The sequence below is a fragment of the Macaca fascicularis genome, chromosome 7 (genome assembly GCF_037993035.2).
Source record: "Macaca fascicularis isolate 582-1 chromosome 7, T2T-MFA8v1.1".
Classification (NCBI taxonomy): domain Eukaryota; kingdom Metazoa; phylum Chordata; class Mammalia; order Primates; family Cercopithecidae; genus Macaca; species Macaca fascicularis.
The window spans coordinates 126174073-126197939 of NC_088381.1; the positions used below are offsets into that span (position 1 = coordinate 126174073).

Here is a 23867-nt window from a genome sequence, read left to right on the forward strand (position 1 = left end):
TCAAAGTTCTTTAGAAGAGGCTTAAATGTATTGCCTTCAAGAAGCTTACTGTAGACATGTAAGAGATTACATAGTTATTAAAGATTGTATAGTAAATAAAAAAAATTTGGTACAGAGTGGAGTAAGAAAGGATGAAAGGAGGGATTCACCTACATTTGAAGGAAGATTTTGGAAATGACAACTTTTAGGTGGGTTGGTAGAGAAAGCTAATTTTTGCTTACACAGAGAAGGAGTAAGAAGAAGAGATACACAAGAGAATTATTTCAGAGAGGAGTAAAAAATAATTGGAAATTAATGTCTTTTCTTCTCTTCCTACTCCTTTACTTCTTCCTCCACTTCCTCATCCCCTCTTAAATATCTCTTAAAGTTCAACTCAAGTCCTACCTTCTTTGCAGAGTCTCTCTTAAATACTCTTCTTTTGTTTTGTTTTTGAGAGAGGGTCTTTGTCGCCCAGACTGGAGTGCAGTGATGTGATCACAGCTCACTGCAGCCTTCACCTCCCTGGGCTCAGGTGATCCTCCCACCTCAGCCTGCTGAGTAGCTTGGGACCACAGGTGTACGTCAGCACACCTGGCTAATTTTTGTATTTTTTTGTGGAGACGTGGTTTCACCATGTTGTCCAGGCTGGTCTCGAACTCCTGGGCTCAAACGATGACCTTGGCCTTCCGAGGTGCTGGAATCAACAGGTGTGAGCCACTGCGCCTGGCCCTAAATACTCTTAACATAAGTATGCCCCTTTGAATTTTGGTATCACTTATCTCTAATAATAATTGTGGCACAAAATGTATCTCAAATTAGATTATAATCCTGTAAAGAGCTGAAAGTATATTTTTAGCTTTCTGTGTGCGTGTAAATATATTACTCAGTTCATAGATAATAGATTTAATTTATATGAGGAAAGTCTGAAAGTCCCTTGAACCTTTCAGTTGTATAGAAAAATAAGTAATTTGGAATTTGGATGCAGAATATTCAGATTTTAGGTTTGCCAAGAGTTTTTTTTTTTTTTAATAAATTCTTTTATTTATTCAGATTTATCATTTACCAGGGGATATTGCAAATAAAAAATGAGTAGGACACTTTTCTTACATTTGGTGATTTTATGTATAATGTACAGAATAATCCAAGTAACAGTAATATAAAATGTTCAATATTGAATAATATGTTCAATATTGAATAAATATTCAATATTGAAATAAATAAAATGTTCAATATTGAATAAAATGTTCAATATTGAATAATATGTTCAATATTAGGACTCCCTGGCCTGAGAGATTACATTTATTTGAGGAAAATACAGAAAGCCTTCACAAAGCAGGTGCTTTTGAGCTGAGCTTTGAAGGATTTAAAGATAGTAGGCAAAGCTTCACTAGAGGAAACAAAAAAATAGGTTAAAAAAAATAGCATGCCTGTAATCCCAGCACTTTGGGAGGCCAAGGTGGGCAGATCACAAGGTCAGGAGATCGAGACCATTCTGGCTAACACGGTGAAACCCTGTCTCTACTAAAAACACAAAAAATTAGCCGGGCATGGTGGCGGGCGCCTGTAGTCCCAGCTACTCGGGAGGCCAAGGCAGGAGAATGATGTGAACCCGGAAGACGGAGCTTGCAGTGAGCCGAGATCGTGCCACTGCACTCCAGCCTGGGCAACAGAGCAAGACTCCGTCTCAAAAAAAAAGGAATGGGTTTGTTCACGGAACTGTTTGCTCTGGGAATCCATTTTGGCTAAATATTAAATGTGAGTCGGAGAATAATAGAAAATATACCTGTGAACATAATTTGATTCTAGGGCGGAAGGGTCTTTAAAAGTTCGCCTAAAGAATTTGGGCATAATTCTGCAGAGAATTTTCCAGAAGAGTGATGTTATTTGAGCTACATGTTTAGGAATGTGAATGAAGAATGGCATGTTACTAGAAAGACTGGAGGTGGCAGGAATCTATTTGAAGGCCATTAAATAGTTCATAGGTGAGGTAATTAGACCTTGGATTATGCCTATTCATCCTTTAAAATTTACTTTAAGCTTTTCCTGCCACACCTTTTCCTTGCCCAGGTTAGGCAAAATCTCCCTCCTCAATGTTTTCATATTATTATGTGCTAGTGGTATCACTGTACTTATCCTCCATTGTGTTCTTTTTGTGTATCTTTTTCTGTTTGCCCCTCTAGTACACTGTTAGCTCCTTGAGGGTTGGCACGGCTATATTATTAGTCTAATAATTACCAGCACCTAGCAAACAAACAAAAAATACTTCCATCTGGTGTTAAGACAGCTGATGTGACTGCCAAGAATATTCAATTATCTGGATATACACTGTTCAGTATGATAACCATGAACCATGTGTGGCCATTTAAGTTTAAATGTAACTTAATTAAAATAAAATAGAATTAAAAACTCAGTCTCTCAGTTGCACCAGCCACATTTCAAGTGTTTAGCACCATGTGACTCACTGCCACTGTATAGGGCAGTACAGATACAGAACATTTCCATCAGTGCACAAAGGTCTGTGAATGGTGCTGGAATGTAGCAGAGAGAGGCTAGTGTTAGGGAGAGCATGAACAGATACATTTAAGCAATTTTTTAAAAATATGAAGTTCTATAAAGGATGCAGAGATTATTTACCAATGATACTGCTAAGATACTATTTTCAGAAGTTAAGAAATTAAAAAGTTCTTTGTTCATGTTTTAACTTGTTTTAATTACTAACGATTGTACATATCTTGGTTAAAAAAGGTAACATAGATTTTTTTTTTATGACCAGATTTCAAAAAATTCTTATTCAAGTATATTTTAAAAAATTATATGCCAAATTTTCATCACAGATTATACAATTTAGTTTTTGACAATAATTTAGCTTAGAATAAATCCTGATATTTTTAAAGTGCTGGTCACATTTTAATTTATATTTCTTTTCTTTTTGAAATGGGGTCTCACTCCGTCGCCCAGGCTGGAGTGCAGTGTCGTGATCTTGGCTTACTGCAGCCTCCATCTCCTGGGATGAACTGATGTTACCATCCCAGCTTTTTGAGTAGCTGGGACTATAGGCACACACCACCACACCAGGCTAATTTTTGGTATTTTTGGTAGAGACAGTGTCTCACTATGCCACCCAGGCTGGTCTTGAACTCCTGAGCTCAAGCTATCTGTCCACCTTGACCTCCCAAAGTGCTGGGATTACATGCATCAGTCACTAGACCTGGCCCTGTATTTCATTAATTATTCATTTTATAATCTAATGACTATGGATAAAATAAATTTCTAGACAACCAATATGCTAAACAAAATATATAAGGGTATCTTTTTTTGTATGTAATTCCTTAATAATAGGGGCTATTTATAATGAAGCTGTTTTTTGTAAAAGATGATCTATCTGAGAAGTTAGGGGATCCAGAATTGTTCTTTTGAAAAATATGCTTTTTCTGAGCACAGGAAATAGGAATCAATCTGTTCTTATTTTATATTTCAGGTAATATCTCCCAGCTGTAATGATGACATCACAGTGAAAAAGGATCAGTGTTTAGTTCGATCATTTATTGATTCTAAATTGTGAGTAATGAATTATTTAATGATGTTACATGGGAGGAAAAAATATGGAATTACAATGATAGAGCGCTCCCCCACCAAAACTTTATTTTTCATAGTCTAATCATTCATGAACTGAGAAGTTGTTACCTAATACATTTTGACTTTTTGTAATGTAGGGTATTTTTCACTAACACATTTTGTATAAAATCTGTGAACAACATTATGTGAGAACAATATTAAGTTTTTTTTTAGCAAAGCATGGTATTTATTTTTTTCCTTAATTGTAAAATTCTATATTTTCATCATGTGTAGTATGTGACATTTATTATTAACTCCGAAGCTTATTTTTATTTTTTATTTTTTTTATTTTTTTTTGAGACAGAGTCTCGCTCTGTTGCCCAGGCTGGAGTGCAGTGGCGCGATCTTGGCTCACTGCAAGCTCCGCCTCCTGGTTTCATGCCATTCTCATGCCTCTGTCTCCGGAGTTGCTGGGACTACAGTCGCCCGCCACCACGCCTGGCTAATTTTTTGTATTTTCAGTAGAGATGGGGTTTCACCCTGTTAACCAGGATGGTCTCGATCTCCTGACCTTGTGATCTGCCTGTCTCGGCCTCCCATAGTGCTGGGATTACAAGCGTGAGCCACTTTGCCCGGCCTGAAGCTTATTTTTTTAATCTACATTACAAGGGCAATTATTTTGACTTTTTTCATGATTAAAATCCAGACTTTTGGGCCGGGCGCGGTTGCTGACGCCCAGCCAAGGCGGGCAGATCATGAGCTCAGGAGATCGAGACCATCCTGGCCAACATGGTGAAACCCCGTCTCTACTAAAATATCAAAAATTAGCCGGGTATGGTGGCATGCCTGTAGTCCTAGCTACTTGGGAGGCTGAGGCAAGGGAATCACTTGAACCTGGGAGGCAGAGGTTGCAGTGAGCTGAGATCGCACCACTGCACTCCAGCCTGGCGACAGAGTGAGACTCTGTCTCAAAAAAAATGAAATCCAGACTTATAAAAACTTTTTCCTAACCTCATCTCTGCTTTGTGATCAAAAAAGTGAAATTAAAAAAGTTTTTCTGAGTTATAGTTCTCTGTGAAAAATTTAATACTATAATATATCTTATAGTGGTAAAAATATTTCAATATTACTATCTAGTAAATGTGCTTTTTTACTAAAATGAAAAATAAATTTCACAAATATTAAAGTAGACATTGTTGTCTACAAGTGTTGAAAACATGCTGATATAAATTACCCCGTACTATCTGTAGGAGGAATGTATAGATTGAAATATTGTGAATGTGAGGCCCTCAATGTACTTTGATATATAAAACTTCAGAATTAAGATAACTAGCTTTGCCTGTATTACCTCTTCTTACCTTTTATTAAGGAGTAAGTTAAAAACATTTTATAGGCAATATTTTGATTTTCAGGTTTTTATTTTTCTGTATGTCAACATGTACTATTTAAGTAATAATTTGTATTGAATAAGTTATTTTCCTCCCCTTCTTCTTGATAATTAGTTACTCTATAGCAAGAAAGGACATTAAGCAAGTAGACATTCTCAATCTACCGGAATCTGAGCTCTCCAGTAAACCAGGTAAAATAAGGATGAATTACCCTGTTATTTTATGTTGTGGCTCTATATGGAAAATAGCAAATAAAGCAAGACTGATACTCTCTGGTGCCACCATTTTAAGTGTTTAGAGTTGATAACCAATCTTACTTGATTTTTTTTTTAATGTCTAGATATATTTGATGTGTGATTATTAGATAAGTTTAATTTTTCATATTTTACCATTAAGATGTCTCACAGTATTCTGTAAAGTAATAACAAATTTTATATAACATTGTAACTTATGAAATATGTTCAAGCTTACTGTATCATTTTATAAATGACAGCTGAATTTGAATTCAGATCTTCTGATTCTGAATGCCATGCCTTTTCTTTTGTTCTATGCTGCTAATTCCAAGCAACTGCTGAAGTACATTTTCACTCTTAGGGCTTCAGAAAGCAAGCATCTTCTTAAAAACTAGAGTTGTTCCTGATAATTGGAAAATGGATATAAGTGAAATCCTTGAGTCATCCAGTAGTGATGATGAAGATGGCCCAGCTGAAGAAAATGATGAAGAAAAGGAAAAGGAGGTCAAAAAGACAGAAGAAGAGGTGGTAGGTGTAATTTCATGTTTGTAACAAATAAAAACATCTTAATATTCTCTAGTGAAGATAATACCTTCATATATTTTTCCCTCTGTTTAGATTCTGTATTATTTGTTTCCATTTCTAGCATTGCTTGATTTGGGTGTTGAGGAAGGTTTTTGGCTCATAGCATAGTGTGTAAATCAGAACTAATTTTTAGTAAGAGGTTACAAGAAAATACTTTTCAGGTTAGTTAATCAACAAGTGCACACTGGTTTTTTCGGGGTGTTTTCCAAAACAACCCAGAAGGGAAAAAAAAAAAGTTTTAGGTATTTTATATGTGTTAACTCATTTAAACTACCACCGTATAAAGTAACTGTTGTTATCCTACTTTAAAGGTAAGGAAAGGGAGGTTCAAAAAAGTTAAGTAACTTTCCCAAGGTGGCACAACTAAAATGGGAAGGATAGGGATTTGCACCCAGGTCTGGCCTGTCTCAACTTTAAAACCTCTTTCAGACATTTCACAATATTTCAAGGATAATAAGGGAAAAAAAAAAAATCCTATCCAAACCCCAAAGACAATTTCATTTGGCAATTTGGTAAATCATAGAAAAGATTTAGATTGTGTGTTCTAAGTGGTAATGGTTTTCTTAGTAATATTGCCATGTCATTTATAATGTGCGTATAATTGTAGGAAATCATCCATGGAATACTGCATGATTGCTTATATGAATACTGTTGTCTATTCTGCAGTGTTGTATCAAATGGGGTAAACTGTCTAGTGTATTTTTGGTTGTTACGGGGTAAAAGGGCTTAGGGGCAAGACAAAGACAATGAATTTACTGAAAAGGGGGACCTATTTGAGCATGAAAAATATTTGCCTGGAAAAATGTGGGATGCTTCTGTTTTAAATACACAAATACGAATTTATGAAATGAAATGAGTATACTCGTAAGTGATGAAGGGCATACGCTATTTCTTTCCTTTTACTTCCCCTGCAGTATTTGGTTTTTTTACACTCTGAAATCAGAATGGCGGTTCATACTTACAGGCTGCCTACAGAGTTGCCATAGTAACATGCTGTTGGTTTTAAGTGAGCATGCTCGGAAAGACAGGAAGGTTTAGCAGAGGCTTGGCAGGTTGCCAATGGAGGTTTGCCAGATGCTTTGAAATGGGCTGTCTTTCTTTTCCTTTCATGTAATGTCTGATTTTTATGTGGAAGAGAATGTAAGTAGTGCTGTATAACCCTGCGGATGCTATGCCCTAAGAGGGAAAGCAAATATTTGCAAGTCAGACTGAAAAATGTCCAGACCCTGTACTGATTAAGTAGAAGGGGAATCTAACCACTTTGCATTTGAAAGAAAATGCAGCATATAGGTAAGATTTTTTTTTGTATGTTTAGTTACCATTTTGATTGCCAAAGACGGGATTAAATAAGAATTTTAGGTATTGATGATGTAGCTGATATGGAAGGACTCAGAACCAAGAAATATTCTTTCTTGTAAAAAAGACAGTAGGAGTCTATTTTTAGAATATCAATGGATGAAGGCTATTTTTCTGAAACAAGATAGATTTTGAAATGAAAATGATAATGAGATAGTTTGGCAAAATTCAGGATTTAAAGTCAGAATATTAAATGTGAATTTTGTATTTTATCTGTATTTATTTATAGATTATATATTTTCAGGGTAATTAGGCCACATTTTCATGGTGTGAACTGTTGCAAATCTGTGATTTAGCTTTTGTTTTTTAAATTAACATTAGTTAGGATCTTATACTGTCCAATATTGAAGAAAGATTAGCCTCTTTATTTTTGCTAATACTTTTAATTGCTATCCCTTCCAGAATGCATTTTCCCTACCCCCCCCCCCACCCTCTAAAAACCCTGAAATTTTAAACAAAGAGGGTAAAAAGAGCTTTGTAGAAAGTTGCAGAGGGAGACTATAAAATAGTAAATTGTAAGTAGTGGTCTTATTACAATGATCCATTTCATAAATATTGTAATGTTTTATTCAAGCTGTGAGTATACATTAGTATAAAAGAACGAAGAGCAGAGGCAAAGCTCTGTTACCTATTGTTTGCAGGTAATAGTAAATAAATTTTTAAAGGTAAGAAAGCTTATAAGGATAGTATCTTCTTAAAATGTGTCATGTAAATTATGAGCCTGTTAAAATTAAGTGGATCAGGATGCTTTTCATCTACTGAAAAATAACAGCAAAATTACAGAATTTAGGCACTGATTCATATGATTATTTATTTTTCAGATGGTCAATTTCATAGCATATGTTTTATTGAATTATTGAACTAATTCTTTGACTATACAGGAAGATTTTCTTGAGTGAAATTTTGTTGCTTTAGAAAAATATCAGCTGCATTTCTTGCTCCTGGGTTTAAGATTTAGTTGCTGAATCATTGTAGCTTGTCTTGAACAGTTATTTTTTAAAAGTGTAATATACTGATAAACTGAAAAGCACTGTATACAATAAAGAGGAGGGGAATGACTATGGTATAAAATGAATAAAAATCTGATAAGCCATGGCCTACCTGGCTTAGTCATTATGGGCCTTTACCATGTAGGTGAGGCCATGCTGTTGTATTACGTTACAGATCAGAGTCTTCCCAAAATGTAATGATGCTATGCTTTTCATGAAGATTCAATGTTGCATTACAATAATCAAAAAGATCTTTTGTAAGATTCTCTAAACCACTGTAACAATACTCTAGTCTGTCATTTGGTGTTTTTAGTATAGCAAGCAAATTTTATGCAGTAGAATCATACAAGTGTTAGATACTTCTGCATTGTTAATGGGCAGTGAACATTGTTTTTATATTTGATGCTTTGGGTATCCTAAGTAGCCTTAATGAGATTTGAGATTCTATGACGTTACAGAAAGAGCACCTTTTCCCCTTAATATTAATTTGAATTCCTAAATATTGGTAGTTCAGTATTTGAGTACAAGATATAGATCTCATGCTGTTACTATGTGGGAAAAGATTGAGGATCTGACAGAAAGTAGGTTTTATGTATATTGATTACTTTAAACTTGAACTCAATAATTATATTGAAAAATTCCCTGGGGGATATTTTTATGGTTATTACTTAAATGTTTTTGTTAAGAAAATTTTGTATTAGAAAAGATATTACTGGATTTTTCACCTTTAAAATTGATCAAAAAGTTCATGTAAACATAAGTAATCGTCTCAATTATTCATTTATTCCTGATTTATATTTACTTTGGATAAATATAGGAGAGTTTTCTAAGGGTAAAAAAAAAATGGATTGTTGTTTAGGAAACTGAGCATTAAGGGGAATGTGACCAGTCTTAGCTTTTTAAATCATTTTGGCTTATAATAAGTAGGCTTATAGGTTGGGCGCTTTTAAAAATTTCCTATTTAGTAATGAAAATTTGAATTCAGTGAATTTTTAAATAACTACTGCCATTTCTCTAATATTGGGAATTGTTTAGGGACCACTGACATATTAATGCCTAAGATTATATTCCACTATTGTAAAAAATCATAAGTACTTGTGTTTGTTTATTCATGGAAACATAAATATTATTTTTGATGTTTAAATCGTGTTATTTGTGCATATTTATGCCTTTTTGTAGATGGTAAAGGCATTTGTTGGTGGTCGTTCAAGATTACTTTAGGTATAAACTTACAGTAAATCCTTGATAACTTAAGAAAACCATGCTAAATTGGTAGAATTTAAAGAATATTTTAAATGTAATGTGAACATTTTGTATTTCTAAGCAGATCCTAAAAAGCCAACCTTCCATGAATAATTGATACTTTAGCTTGCAATCATATAACAACTGACTTGCTAAAATCTTAAAGTTTAGCCCATTAAACAAACAAAAATGCCCCTATGTATTTAGCAGAGTCTTGCTTCATGGTAATAGTATAAGAAAGAGTCTAGCCCAATTAGGATCATCTAATCAGATTAATAAGGATTCCACATTTGTACACACAAATATAGCTACATATAGCTATGTTTTTATGTATTTAAAAAAACACTTTTATATCAATTCATTTTTTAGTTGTGGTCATATGAGATAGTTGACTTGTACTAAAAATCTTGGATTTGATAGCATTTAAATGACATCTTGATGATTAAAATGTGTACCTTTTCAAATGGGGAAAAATTACTAGGCTCAGTTAACTGATAAAATACAAGAATCATGTAATCATTTATTTTAGGCAGCTGTTGTTAAAACTGTTCTCTGAAATTATAAGTGCCTTACTATGAATATATCATCTCTTATGTGAGCCCTGAAATATTCTGTAGGTGTACAATAGGGAAGAATAGTACCACTCTAAATTTTATGATTACCAAATTTCACTGGGCCTTCAGCGCTATTGGTCAATTCCCAATTTCTGTAAGCAAATCATTATTTCCTCCATTAAACCGATAATCCTATATCCACTCCACACAATTTTATAAAGAAATTGGGAGCTTCAGATGTGAGCATGCTGTAAACCTGTTTGCCTGCTCTCTTTCGCTTGAGGCACAATTGATAGTGTTTTGTCTTCCTCTATAAGATGAGTCTCTCAGGTTATGCTCTGGATCTCATTCCCTTCCTCCTTTCAGGAAAAGAGAGACTATTGACTCTCTCTTTTCTTTCTTGCATCTTTAACTTACTCCTTTCAGTTGTATCCTTCTCATCAGCTTTTTAAAACATGCTTACATCTCTCCCAGCCTTCTGACAACCCCTCCATATTTCCTCGACAAGTCTTCAGACAACCTCTGTGCTTTCCTCTCCAGGTAACTACATTTCTTCTTCATCCACTCATGGCCAGATCACTTAGAGTTACATACACTGTTCATAACCTCTCCTTTACTCTTAATTCACTATAGTGTATCTTGCTTTCCCACAACTAAAACAACTTTACTAAGGTTAGCGGTGACTCCAACAAAGTTTTGTACTAAACCAAACACATTTTTATCTTGATCTTACTTGACTACTGAGTAGTAGTCAGTACCTCTGACATACCTAACTTCTTAGAATGCTTGGTATCCATGACATCACAGTTTTTTGGCCTACTTCCTATCTAAAATGATATAATGACTCGATATCTATATGTACATCAGAGATGTCTCCTCTTAGCTCAAGACATTTATAACAAACTGCCAATGAAGATTTCATCTTTTTTTTTGTTTGTTTGTTTTTTGGAGACAGAGTTTTGCTCTTGTTAGCTAGGCTGGAGTGCAATGGCATGATCTCAGCTCACTGCAACTTCTGCCTCCTGGATTCAAGCAATTCTCCTGCCTCAGCCTCCTGAGTAGCTGAGATTATGGCATGCACCTCCATGCCTGGCTAATTTTGTATTGCTAGTAGAGATAGGGTTTCTCCATGTTAGTCAGGCTGGTCTCGAACTCCCGACCTCAGGTGATCCGCCCATCTCGGCCTCCCAAAGTGCTGGGATTACAGGCGTGAGCCACTGCGCCCGGCCGAGGATTTCATCTTAACTTGTACATATTCAGACTCAGTATGTGCAAGACTGCATTCATCATCTTTTTCCCCTAAACCTGTCCTTTCCCTGGCTGTCCTTAATTCATTTTAATAGAAGCAGCATCCGCTCAGCTGTCCAAGGCAGATACACAGAAGTCACCTTGATTATTCTTAACCCCCTGTCCGATCAGATACCCAGTCCCTTCTCTTCTACCCACTCGAATAGCTCTCAAATTTGCCCACTTCCTTTGGTTTCTTTTCTTCTTTCTGCCAATCTTACTCCAAGCTACTGTTCTCTTTTACCCCTAGACTAATGCAATAACAATAACAATTTAATTGTTCTTTCAACATCCATGCTTGCCCTCCTCCAGTCTATTCTCTGTACTGGATCTACAGTAGTTTTTTTTTTGTTGTTCTAACTGAAGATATATATATGTGATTCTTTTAGTAATAAAATAATTTTAGGGAACAAAAGAGGTTGTGGTTTTTATTCTTTTGGATTAAAATGTTTCTAAAGCATATTGCATAATACCACCTTTTTCTAAATGCAGTATAATATACATTATTTAATATTTACTCAAGATTTAATTATTGCATTCTTGTAAATCACATACTGTCTTGGCTCTTAGCCCTTACACTAAGTGACGTAAGTCTTTAAAGATTGTGAATTTTTTCCCAGTTTTCTTTCTTCTAATCTATATATTGTCAATTGTTAGTTTTTACATATGATAACTTTCTGGACAGTTCTTCAGAATTCCACTTGGGGTGAGTCTTATTGATAACCTACGTAGTCATTTTGACCTATGGCTCACCTGAGTTACCAGACTTACTATTTGTTTTGTTTGCTTTTCACTTTAAGTTAAACCTAAAGTTAAACCTGAAGTTTAACTGAAAGTTTAAAATTTTAAGCTTTCTTTTTAAATTCGTCTTTATTTGCTGTTTCACTAAGGTGTTGTGACAACAAAATATATCTGTTGTACCGGAACATACATCAAGATGTACCTTTCATAATACCACTATTAAAATGTTTACCTTTTGTAGGAGATACAAACAAGTAAAGATGACCACGCTAAATAATGTTCTCAGTTTATTTATGGAGACTTGGTGGTTTTTAAAGTAAGACTGTTTGGTTAGTCCTTGCAACAGTCTATGTAAATATGTATATAAATAAATATATACATATGGAATCACCTCAGAGTGCATTGCCTGAGAAAAGAGAGATTATGAAGGGGAGTTAGATACCTTATCTCATAGTTCCTCCCAAAGTGGACTTTCTTTTTCTTTTTTTCCTTTTTCTTTTTTTTTTTGAGACAGTTTCACTCCGTCACTCAGACTGGAGTATGATTTCCACTCACTGCAATCTCCGCCTCCCAAGTTCAGATGGTTTTCATGCCTCACCCTTCCCAGTAGCTGGAATTACAGGCATGCGCCACCATGCCCAGCTAATTTTTGTACTTTTAGTAGGGAAAAGGTTTCACCATGTTGGCCAGGCTGGTCTCGAACTCCTGGCCTCAAGCGATCTGCCCACCTTGGCCTCCCAAAGTGCTGGGATTATAGGCGTGAGCCACTGCGCCCAGCCCCAAAGTGAACTTTCTAGAACCTTAACAATAAATCTCCTAGAACCTTCTCTTTATATATATATTTGTGTGTGTGTATATATATATCTTTGTGTGTGTATATATATATATATATATATAAAAAATTAAGAAAACCAAGGTTTAGAGAGGTTTCAGAATTTTTTACAGGCTTTTAAGAAAATGTTCTCTCCTCCTCTAGATTGTAAGATCTGTGAAAGCAGGGGATTTCAGGGTTTTTGTTTTTTCCTTTTCCTACCAGTATGTGTAGCTAACAGCTATCAACACAGAGCTTGCTTAGCTGATATTAAACCTTCATTAAATGAATGAATATGGGTTATGTAATTGTTGTAGCAAATTACTCTTTGAAACAAGGTGGTGGGAAATTTGTTATAAGGTTCTAGAAAGTTCACCTTGGCGGGGGGAACTAAGGGATAAGATATCTAACTTCCCTTTATAGTATCTGTTTTCTCAGGCTGTGTACTCTGTAGGCAATCTCAATTTCTTGCATAATTTTGTGAGTTTATAAAATAAATTATTTTTTGCTTAAGTCATCTTGGGATAGTTTTCTGTCACTTGTTGTAAAAGTTCTTGATTTTCAGTGCTCCTTGTTTGTATTTTGTTCCACTTACACTTCTTTATTCTCCCTTCCACGATATGGGACTTCTTACATCTCCCCTGCTGCCACTTAGATATTGTTCAGAAGCTGCTGTTGATATTACATTGAATATTGCCTTTGTGTTGCCCATTCCCTTTGTTAGTATTAAGTATAATAGGAAAGATAAAATGAAAGTTTTAAAAACTCAGAAAATAAGTGACAACAGCTGAGATTTTAAAAATTCAACAGGTATTTGTAGGAACAAAGAGGTGGGCACGGGTCAAATCATGATGGGGCAGACTTCTAAAGGCCTGTGATGAAAAACCCAGACCTCGTCCTGAAGGTGCTGAAAGCCAATAAAGGGTTACCAGCAGGAACCACCTATGTTTTATAAAGATGTTTATGGATAATGAATTCAAAGGGAAAACACCAGAGGGAAGACATCTGGAGTAAGTGGTGATTATAGCTCACTGCAGCCTCAACCTCCCAGGCATATGCCATCCTCCCACCTTAACCTCCTGAGTAGCGGGGCTAGGATTAAAGGCACGCACCACCATACCCAGCTAATTTATTATTATTATTATTTTTTTTTATAGAGACAAGGTTTTGCTCTGTTGCCCAGCCTGGTCTAAAACCCCTAGGGTCAAGTGATCCTCCTGCCTGGCCCTCCCAAAGTGCTGGGATTACAGGCAGGAGCCACTGCGCCTGACCAAAAATTCTAAGGGATTCCCATAGGGGTTCTTGAAACCTGAGAATACCCATCAATAATATGTACTGTTACATACAAAACACAGTACAGGGAAACCACAAAGATCAAGTTTAGTTATACCTTTCCTCACTTTAAAAATGTCAATTTTTGTGGCTCCAATATGTTATACGCTAGGAAACTATCCCAAGCCACCAGTTAGAACTGTGTACAGGTTACATGGGTCTGAGGAGCTTTGGGTAAAGTTCATCATCTTTTACTGACATATTTTGACAATTTGGACACTGTCCACCTTCCTAATGTGTATTGGAAAGTAGAGTTTCTAGCTAAGAAAGTTAATAGCTCCTACAAAAATAAGATATGATCTTATTTTTCGAATTGCATTTGTCTCTGTATTACTCTGTTCTCACGTTGTCATAAAGAACTACATTAGACTGGGTATTTTATAAAGAAAGAGGTTTAATTGACTCACAGTTCCACAGGCTGTACAGGAGGCACGGCTGGGGAGGCCTCAGGAAATTTATAATGAGGAGAAAAGGTGAAGGGGAAGCAAGCACATCTTCATGTGGCAACAGGAGAGAGAGAGAGAGAGAGCGAGCGAGCGCGAGAGAGCGCAAAGGGGGAAGTGCTCTACACTTTCAAACGACCAGATCTCATGAGACCGCACCATCATGAGAACAGCAAGGGAGAAATCTGCCCCCATGATCCAATCACCTCCCACCAGTTCCCTCCCCCAGTATTTGGGATTGCAATTCAACATGAGATTTGGGTGGGGACACAGAGCCAAACCATATCAGTTTCCCATCCCACTAAAATGATAAGAAGTCTGTTTACTAGAATTTGTGCCATTTCCAATGCATAATCATTCATTTTCTGATTAATATATTTGGACAAGGGACAAGGTGAATGCCAGCAAGTCATGGGCCATAACCACCTGTGTCATTTTTTTTTCTTCTTTTTTTTTGAGACGGAGTCTCGCTCATTTTGCCCAGGCTGGAGTGCAGTGGCGCAGTCTTAGCTGGGATTACGGGTGCTGCACGCCAGCATGCCCAGCTAATTTTGTTTTGTTTTTTGTTTTTTTTTTTGAGACGGCGTCTTGCTCTGTCGCCCAGGCTGGAGTGCAGTGGCACAATCTCGGCTCACTACAACCTCCGCCTCCTTGGTTCAAGTGATTCTCCTGTCTCAGCCTCCTGAGTAGCTGGGATTACAGGTGCATGCGGTCACACCTGGCTAATTTTTTGTATTTTAGTAGAGACGGGGTTTTACCGTATTGCCCAGGCTGGTCTTGAACTCCTGAGCTCAGGCAATCTGCCCATCTCGGCCTCCCACAGTGCTGGGATTACAGGCATGAGCTATTGCACCCGGCCTAATTTTGTATTTTTAGTAGAGACGGGACTTCACCATGTTTGCCAGGCTGGTCTCGAACTCCTGACCTCAGGTAATCTGCCTGCCTTGGCCTTCTAAAGTGCTGGGATTACAGGCGTGAGCCACCACGCCCGCCCCAACTGTGTCTTAGAACATCCTCAACTATTCTTATTTCCTCTCTTTCCCTGACTCTTGCATTTATATTATCATAAATCTTAGCTCTCATACTCAATGAATGTGAAACAAGAAAACTCTACACAATTCATTTGCACAGATACCATTTTCATTCACATGAGTGTCTAAACTAAATGCCAGTCATTAGTGGTAAAGTTATGAGTAAGCCAGGCACAGTGGTTCTCTCTTCTTCCCTCTTCCCTTCTCTCTCCCTCTCCCCATCCCTCCATCAGTCTGTCTGTCTGTCTGTCTGTCTGTCTGTCTCTCTCTCTCTCTCTCTCTCTCTCTCTCTCTCTCTCTCTCTCTCTCTCTCTCCCTCTTCCTTTCATGCGAAGAGGTGAACTTTCCATCCCAGCTGGCAAGACTAATTCGGGCATGCATTCTCTTCCTTGTGGACTGTTATAATGGCTTCCTTTTCCCTTCCAATCCATCAAACTCATTCTTGGCTGAGAAATTTTAAATATACAAATCTGATCTAATTATCTTTCCCTGTCTCAAATTTCACATCTAACCACAGTATCAAGTTTTGATTCTTTAGCATACTATTATAGAGTCTTTTCCTAATCCCAGCCTGCCTTTGTCAGTCGCATGCTTATGCTGTTTGCTCTAGCACCAGGGCTGTCTACTATTTATATTTTGAAGCTGCCTAATACTACCACTGCCAGTTCATCTCAAGGAGAACCATTCATTTCCTCACTTGCTCCTCCTGTATTCTTTTATGTATTTTACAACACTTATCACATCGTGTTATATTGGCTTCTTTTACCTTTCTACACCTCCTGCCAAACTCAGAGCAGCAAAAATAGAAAGGAACCATGTGTTCTCATTTTAATCCACAGTGCTTTTGAACAATCTCTGATTCATGGTAACCATCAGTAGATGTTTGAGCTTAATCTGAAGACATGTGCCTAAAGTCAGAAAATTCACAATCTAGTAGTGTAGATAGATATACAACTACTTATAATACTAGGCAGTATATACTAATACTAAATAAATTGGAAATTTCTTGAAATTATGATCATGAATGTGACTCTTGGATCTCTGGCATTTTACTGGGTACATAGTTATTCTTATGTATAAATGTAAATTACTAAATGAAGGGAAGAAGTCTCCTCAGCATGGTCTAGTGGACCTCTACCTCCCATTCTTATAACCCTCTCGCACTCCAAAACCCTTGAAAGATGCAACAGTCCCAGGCCTTGACCAGGAGGGAAATTGCTATGAAAATGCCATGGATAGAGAAAGCAAACCGTGATAGCAATTAAGAGCCCCATACAAAGTCATAAAGGCACATTCTTCTCATTGGAAGCGTTTTCTAGCGTATGCAGTTTTACTGCAAGGTGACTAGCAGCAAGGCTATTTTCAAGAATAATTATGAGGAGTGGCTTATTGTAAGAGAAGCAATTTTAAGTTTCACAGAAACATCAGATAAGTTTAAAACTTTGTTTATAGCATCATCTTTTATTGATTCTTGGTAGAAAATAAATTTCCCCTCAAGGCATATGTCTAAGTAGAATCCTTTATTCATTTATGTCTTGTTTAACTGTACCAAAACTACAATTTTTTGGCCATAGTTTCTCATGAAACCTAAAGCACTCTTGGTTACCCACTAACTTTTAAATAAAATACACATAAATCAAATTTTATCTATAAAAATGTATTCTTAACATTAAAAATTTATCAAATGTTGGGTACAACCTAATTTTTCAGTTGATGAGTTGATTTTGTTTACTTGTATTGGGGAGCAACTTTGATTTTAAATTACTGCCTTTTTAAAGAATTGCTTTTACATATATTGGATACAGAAGGGATCCCTGAATTCTGTAGCATCATAAATACTGGAATGAGGCTGGGTGTAGTGGCTCACATCTGTAATCCCAGCACTTTGGGAGGCCAAGGTGGGTGGATCACCTGAGGTCAAGGGTTTGACACCAGCCTGGCCAATGTGGCGAAACCCAGTCTCTACTAAAAATACAAAAATTAGCCAGGTGTGGTGGTGCATGCCTGTAATCCCAGCTACTCAGGAGCCTGAGGAAGGAGAATCACTTGAACTCGGGAGGCAGAGGGTTGCAGTGAGCTGAGATTGTGCCATTGCACTCCAGCCTGGGTGACAGCAAGATTGTCTTTAAAAAAATATATACTGGAATGAAGTTTTCGTCTGAAAAAGAGAATATTATGATTACAGGGCACAGGCAAAGCATAGAGCCAGTCTGGCATAAGTGGATTTTGGTTTTGATTTTTTTTTCCCCATACTAGAAGTTCTTAAAATTAATGCGTGAAGTGGTTCTTGGGCTATTGAATTACTTTTTTTCTTGAGTTAATTCATTGGCAGTTAACTTTGTAAAAGCAATATTTTTAAATTCACATGGGGAAAAAACTGCCGTCTCTTAATTTGAGCTTTAAGTAATCACCCCTACTAACTACTTTATAGTGATTATTAACTTTGTAAACTGCTGATTTTGGACACATGTTAGAACTTAGATTTAAATTTCTTCATATTTGGTAGAAGTATTTTAGTGTTATAAATCATTATGAATGAATGTACTAAAAGAAAAAAGAATGTAATAAAAGATCTCACTCCCTTTCTCTTGATTGTCTCATGGTTTTTTATTATATATTTTAATCAACTACATACTTATTGATCCTGGCTATATTATCAGCTATTAGATAACACAATTTTAAAGTGCCTCTTGCCCTCTGGACACCAAAGACTCAACATTTATTGCTTGAGCATTGCCTTTGTTTTGAATATGGCTTTGTAAAGACAAAAATCCAGGCCGGGTGCTGTGGCTCACGCCTGTAATCCCAGCACTTTGTGAGACTGGGGTGGGCGGATCACCTGAGGTCAGGAGTTCGAGACTAGCTTGGCCAAAATGGTGAGACCCATCTCTATTAAAAATACAAAAAAACTAGCCAGGTGTAGTGGCACACTGCTGTAGTCCCAGCTACTCAGGAGGCTGAGTCAGCAGAATTGCTTGAACCCAGGAGGCAGAGGCTTCAGTGAGCTGAGGTCGTCCCATTGCACTCCAGCCTAGGCAGCAAGAGCAAAACTCCATCTAAAAAAAAAAAAAAGATTCTGAGCTCTTTTAGAACAGAGGAGAGTAATACTCTGAGTTATGATCATTTATATGGAGGAAACATATCAGTGTTTTGTTTCTCTGTAGTATTGCTAAACTTTAAGAATTTTTAAAGAAGCTAAATCAGTAATTATGTATCTTGTTTCCTTCCCTAAGAATTACTTCTGGAATTATTTCGTTATCTTATTTTTAGGTGTTGCAAAGTCAACCAAAGGGGCCATACTAGAAAGGCAAAAGAGAAAACCAGGTTATTGTGAGATGAGGGGGTGATGAGGTCTGGGGTAAAATAGAATGTATATGACTCACTTAAATGTATTCAGATTTCTTTAAAACATTGTGCCATCTAAACAAAAATCCTTTGCCACTGTGACTTTGCAATCCCTGGTTTATATTCATCTGACAATAACAAAACCTATCATATTTATATGAAAGTTACTTTTAGATATAAATATATGATATAATGAACATGTGTCATGATTGTGCTCATCTGCCAGTATATTTGCGTGGGCCACATAGTATTTTTAATGGGCTTAAAAAAAAATAACAGGTGAGGTGAAAACATAACACTCCCATTTTATTCCTGAATGTTTTCCTCTTGGCTAATCTTAGTCCTTACAGTGATACTCAAAGATAGAGTTAGACTGGTAAATAGAGTGAAGGGTAGACATTTTATATCTTCATAAATATGACTTAAAATCTGGCATTGTAGGATATTGAGAAAATTCAGATTTTTCAGCTTTATTAAAATTTGATGACTTTACATTGGGTTCACAAAAGTAAAAGAAGACATGTATCTTTTCCAGTTCACTGCGCCATACATTTATATATTTTATCTTTACAGCCTGAGGAAGAACTTGATCCTGAAGAGAGGGACAACTTCCTCCAGCAGCTTTATAAGTTTATGGAAGACAGAGGTATTTTCATGCTCATTATTTTAAAGTAGTCATTTATTTTACATGTTTACATTCTAGGTATATGCATTGTTTTTGTTAGTATTGCAGATAAACAGTTTTGGATTTTATAATTTATTTATTTATTTTGAGACAGGTTCTTGCTTTGATGCCTAGGCTGGAGTGCAGTGATTTGCTCCTGGCTTACTGCAGCCTTGACCTCCTGGGCTCAAGTGATCCTCCTGCCTCAGCCTCTCAAGTAGCTGGGACTACAGGCATGTGCCACCATACTCAGCTAATTTTTTATTTTTCTATTTTTTGTAGAGACAGGTTTGGCCATATTGCCCAGGCTGGTCTCAAACTCCTGGCCTCAAGTGATTCTCTTACTTCTGCCTCCCAAAGTGCTGAGATTACAGCTGTGAACCACCATGCCTGTCTAGTTTTGGATTTTAAATAAATCCTAGAATCAGTTACACCTGACAGTAGTAAAATATTTGGAATTAAACTGTTAATACCTATTTTACATAGAAACAAGTGAGAAAGTATTTTAATACAATTTAGTTTTCCCTGTCACTTATAAACTAAAGAATATTCTGATATTTTAGAAAGTGACCAGTTATAATGTTAATCTGCATATCCACTAATTGCTAATGCTGTATTTGTGGTAAATAAACTAGATAAACTAGCCTGATCCTTGTTCTCAGCAAATTAAACATAATAGGAGACCAATAGTTATCTGAAAAGGATGAGATTTCTAATATAGGTAGAATAATAGAACAATTATAAACCATCCTACTCCTTGGCATTTGTTAGTCCTGGAAAATCTTAAGATAAATTGGTCCTAAACATTCTGTGTGGCCTTCAGAAATCATCCTTCAGATTACTGCTAACAGTCTTAACATTTGTGTCAAAGCAGTGAAAATGGAACCAGGGTGTAAATCTTATCTTTTCTATTGTGTTTGTTTATGCCTAAACTTTTTTTTTTTTTTTTTTTTTTTTTTTTGAGACAGAGTCTTGCTCTGTCACTCAAGCTGGAGTGCAGTGGCATGAATATGGCTCCCTCCAGCCTCCACTTCCTGGACTCAAGCAATCCTCCCACTTCAGGCTCCCGAGTACCTGGGACCACAGGTGCACACCACCACACTCAGCTAATGTTTTCCTTTTAATTTTTGTAGAGACAGGATATTGCCATGTTGCCCAGGCTGGTCTCAAACTCCTGAGCCCAAGTGATCTTCCTGCCTTAGGCTCCCAAAGTGCTGGGGTTACAGGTGTGAGCTGCTGCACCCAGCCCTACGCCCAAGCTTGAACCAGCAACATTGTTGGCCACACCATGTAGTGTTTAGTTTTACTCAATTCATTCACAGTTAAAGAGGTGGCTTTATTAGTTTTAGAAGTATAACACCTAAAATCTGAAGTTCCCCACAAAGGCTATATAAATAATGGAGAGCATATCTTATGTTGTCTTACATTGTTTAAGGCTCTTTAAATATGTGCCTCTAATTAATGAAATTTGGGAAATTAGAAGTTGACAGCTTTGTTTTCAAATTAGTATTTCTCATTTGAATAAACATTTTATTTCTACCTACTTACATTGAAAAGGTACTCCAATCAACAAACCACCTGTTTTGGGCTATAAAGATCTCAATCTCTTCAAACTCTTCAGACTGGTTTATCATCAGGGTGGATGTGACAATGTAAGTATAACATTGCTATTTGAAACATGTATTGGTGTCATAAAAAGGTAAATTATCTTATATTGCATTATATGCACATTGGATAATAAATACATTTCCTTAATGAACATAGAATATTAGGGTAAAGATTATTTCCTGGCCAGGCATGGTGGCTCACACCTGTAATCCCAGCATTTTGGGAGGCTGAGGCGGGGTGGATTGCTTGAGCTCAGGAGTTCGAGACCAGCCTGGGCAACATGGCGAAACCCTATCTCAACAAAAATTAGCCAGGTGTGGTGTCGCATGCCTGTGGTCCCAACTACTCGGGAAGCTGAGGTGGGAGGATCACTTGAGCCCAGGAAGTCGAGGCTGCAGTGAGCCCTGATTGCGCCACTTCACTCCAGCCTGGGCAACAGAGTGAGACCCTGTCTCAAAAAAAAAAAAAAAAAAAAAAAAAAGATTAATTCCCTTTGCAAATGTTAACATAAAAACTTAATTTTCCAGATTGATAGTGGTGCTGTATGGAAGCAAATTTATATGGACCTTGGCATTCCTATTTTGAATTCAGCTGCTTCCTACAATGTAAAAACTGCTTATAGAAAGTAAGTAGTATAGTTTATTCATCAAAGAATATATATTTATAGGAAATATTTTCCATTTACTTTGTTAACAAGAATACATCAATCTAGGAACATTAAAGTTAGAGAAAGTGTATAAAAAGGTTTAGGTTGACAGATACTTGTGATTGAAAGTTATTTCATTGCATCAAATCTTATTTACTCCATTTCTTATGTTGTCCTGATTTCCTTTCCAAAAGCAAGACGCAGACAGTGTCTGCGATTATGATACATATTATAGAGCTACATCTTTTGGGGTGAACAGCCTTCATATCAAAACTTACGATAGTTATGTTTAGTTATCACAAGCTGAGACGCCTCAGGACAGCATTTTATGATCAGTTTTTCTGTTTATAATTCTACCTAAAACACCAAGAAAATAGTAACACAGAAAATAGCAACACAAAATTTTTTTTAAATTACTGGGCTTTACTTTTTAAAAATGTGTTTAATAACATGTGAATTCAAGTTAAATGCAAAGACTGTAAGATTTCTTAAATGAAATATTGTTTGTTTAGGTATCTGTATGGTTTTGAGGAGTACTGCCGTTCGGCAAATATTCAGTTCAGAACTATTCATCACCATGAACCAAAAGTAAAAGAGGAAAAAAAAGACTTAGAAGAATCAATGGAAGAGGCTCTCAAATTAGATCAAGAAATGCCTTTAACAGAAGTGAAGAGTGAACCTGAGGAAAATATTGATTCAAACAGTGAAAGTGAAAGAGAAGAGATAGAATTAAAATCTCCGAGAGTGAGTTCTTAATACTAGTTTTATCTGGTTTAAGTATTACTTAAAATTTTTTATTATAGCCATTTTCATATATACACAAAAGTACTACAGTGAACTTAGCTTATTTTCCAGTATTTAATGCTGCTTAGCTAACTACTTTTTTCTAAATATATTGTATATTATTTTCTCTACCTGAAAACCCTTCCTTCTGTTTTCTGTTTATGTTCGATCAAGTCATTCTCATCTGGGATGAATCTCAGATATTCCTTTTCCAAGTCTTTTGCTAAAGTATCACCTCATTGAAGGCTATCTCGGTCACCTTATCTGAAATTGTAACCTGCCTCCTCTCTTTAGAACTCTCAGTCCCTGTAATGTTGCTCCTATTTGTAATTTACTTATTCTGTTTATTGTGATTATCTATTTTGCGCCACTCTGCACAAGAATTACACTCCACGAGGTCAGGGATTAGTGTTTATTTCGTTTATTGACAGATCCCAGGCATTTAGAATAGTGCCTGGCACGTAATAAAGGCTTATTAAATAGATGTTGAATAAATGAATCACCTCTTTATAGTGCCTGTGCCCTGAACTAGATGGTATCTTGTCTTTCTCTGTAACTTTATAGCACACTGTGTGGCTCTAGTGATGTGTACATGTACGCTGGTTGTATCTTCCAACTCTGCTCCTTCTTTCCTTTAATATATAAAGTCTGTTTAGGAATTGTCATCTAGCATTTGGATCAGTGTCCAGTAATGTTTACATAGTAGGATTTACCAAGTTTTAGAAAGAGAAAGGAATTTACCGCACCGTCAAAGAAGTTTAACTAGTATAATATGTCTTATTTTTTGGTGGAATCATATTTAATGAAAAAGAATGTGAAATTTCTTTGTCTTATAGTCCAGAAACCAGTTGTTAAAACTGTTCATTCTTTCATGTAGTAAATGGAATCTTTTAGTGAATGTCATGAAGTTTCCAAATTGGTTTTCTTTTCTTTTATTAATTTTTTTTAAAATTGTGGTAAGTACATATAACATAAAATTTGCCACCTTAACTCTTTTCAAGTGTACATTTCATTGGCATTAAGTACATTCTCACTGTTGCATAAGCGTCACCACCATCCAGTTCCAGAACATTTTTACCTTGCAAAACTGAAATTCTGTACCCATTAAACAGTAACTCCTCATTCTTCCCCCAACCCCTAGCAACCACAATTTTACTTTCTGTACCTATGAATTTGATATTCTAGGTATCTTTATATAAGTGAAATCATACAGTGTTTGTTTTTTTGTACTGGCTTATTCACTCAGCATAATATCTGCAAGACATTATGTTGTAGCACGTGTCAGAATTTCCTTC

General features: G+C 36.3%; 1 protein-coding gene across 10 annotated transcripts in view; it reads left to right on the forward strand.

Annotated features, from left to right (window-relative positions):
* ARID4A (AT-rich interaction domain 4A) overlaps positions 1 to 23867 on the forward strand; it is a 75631-nt gene that overhangs the window by 26570 nt on the left and 25194 nt on the right. For 8 of the 10 annotated variants that reach the window (XR_012415829.1, XR_012415830.1, XM_073997458.1 and 5 more), the window contains exons 9-15: positions 3458 to 3537; positions 5037 to 5113; positions 5517 to 5683; positions 19445 to 19517; positions 21093 to 21187; positions 21671 to 21768; positions 22302 to 22533. Coding sequence is in view for 8 of the 10 variants with exons in the window: in XM_045396486.3 (XP_045252421.1) it covers positions 3458 to 3537; positions 5037 to 5113; positions 5517 to 5683; positions 19445 to 19517; positions 21093 to 21187; positions 21671 to 21768; positions 22302 to 22533 (822 nt within the window). In the remaining 2 variants the exon portion in view is untranslated. Of the gene's footprint in view, positions 1 to 3457; positions 3538 to 5036; positions 5114 to 5516; positions 5684 to 6795; positions 7031 to 19444; positions 19518 to 21092; positions 21188 to 21670; positions 21769 to 22301; positions 22534 to 23867 lie in introns of those variants that run through there. The other 2 variants (XM_073997459.1, XM_073997460.1) reach the window with 1 other exon arrangement.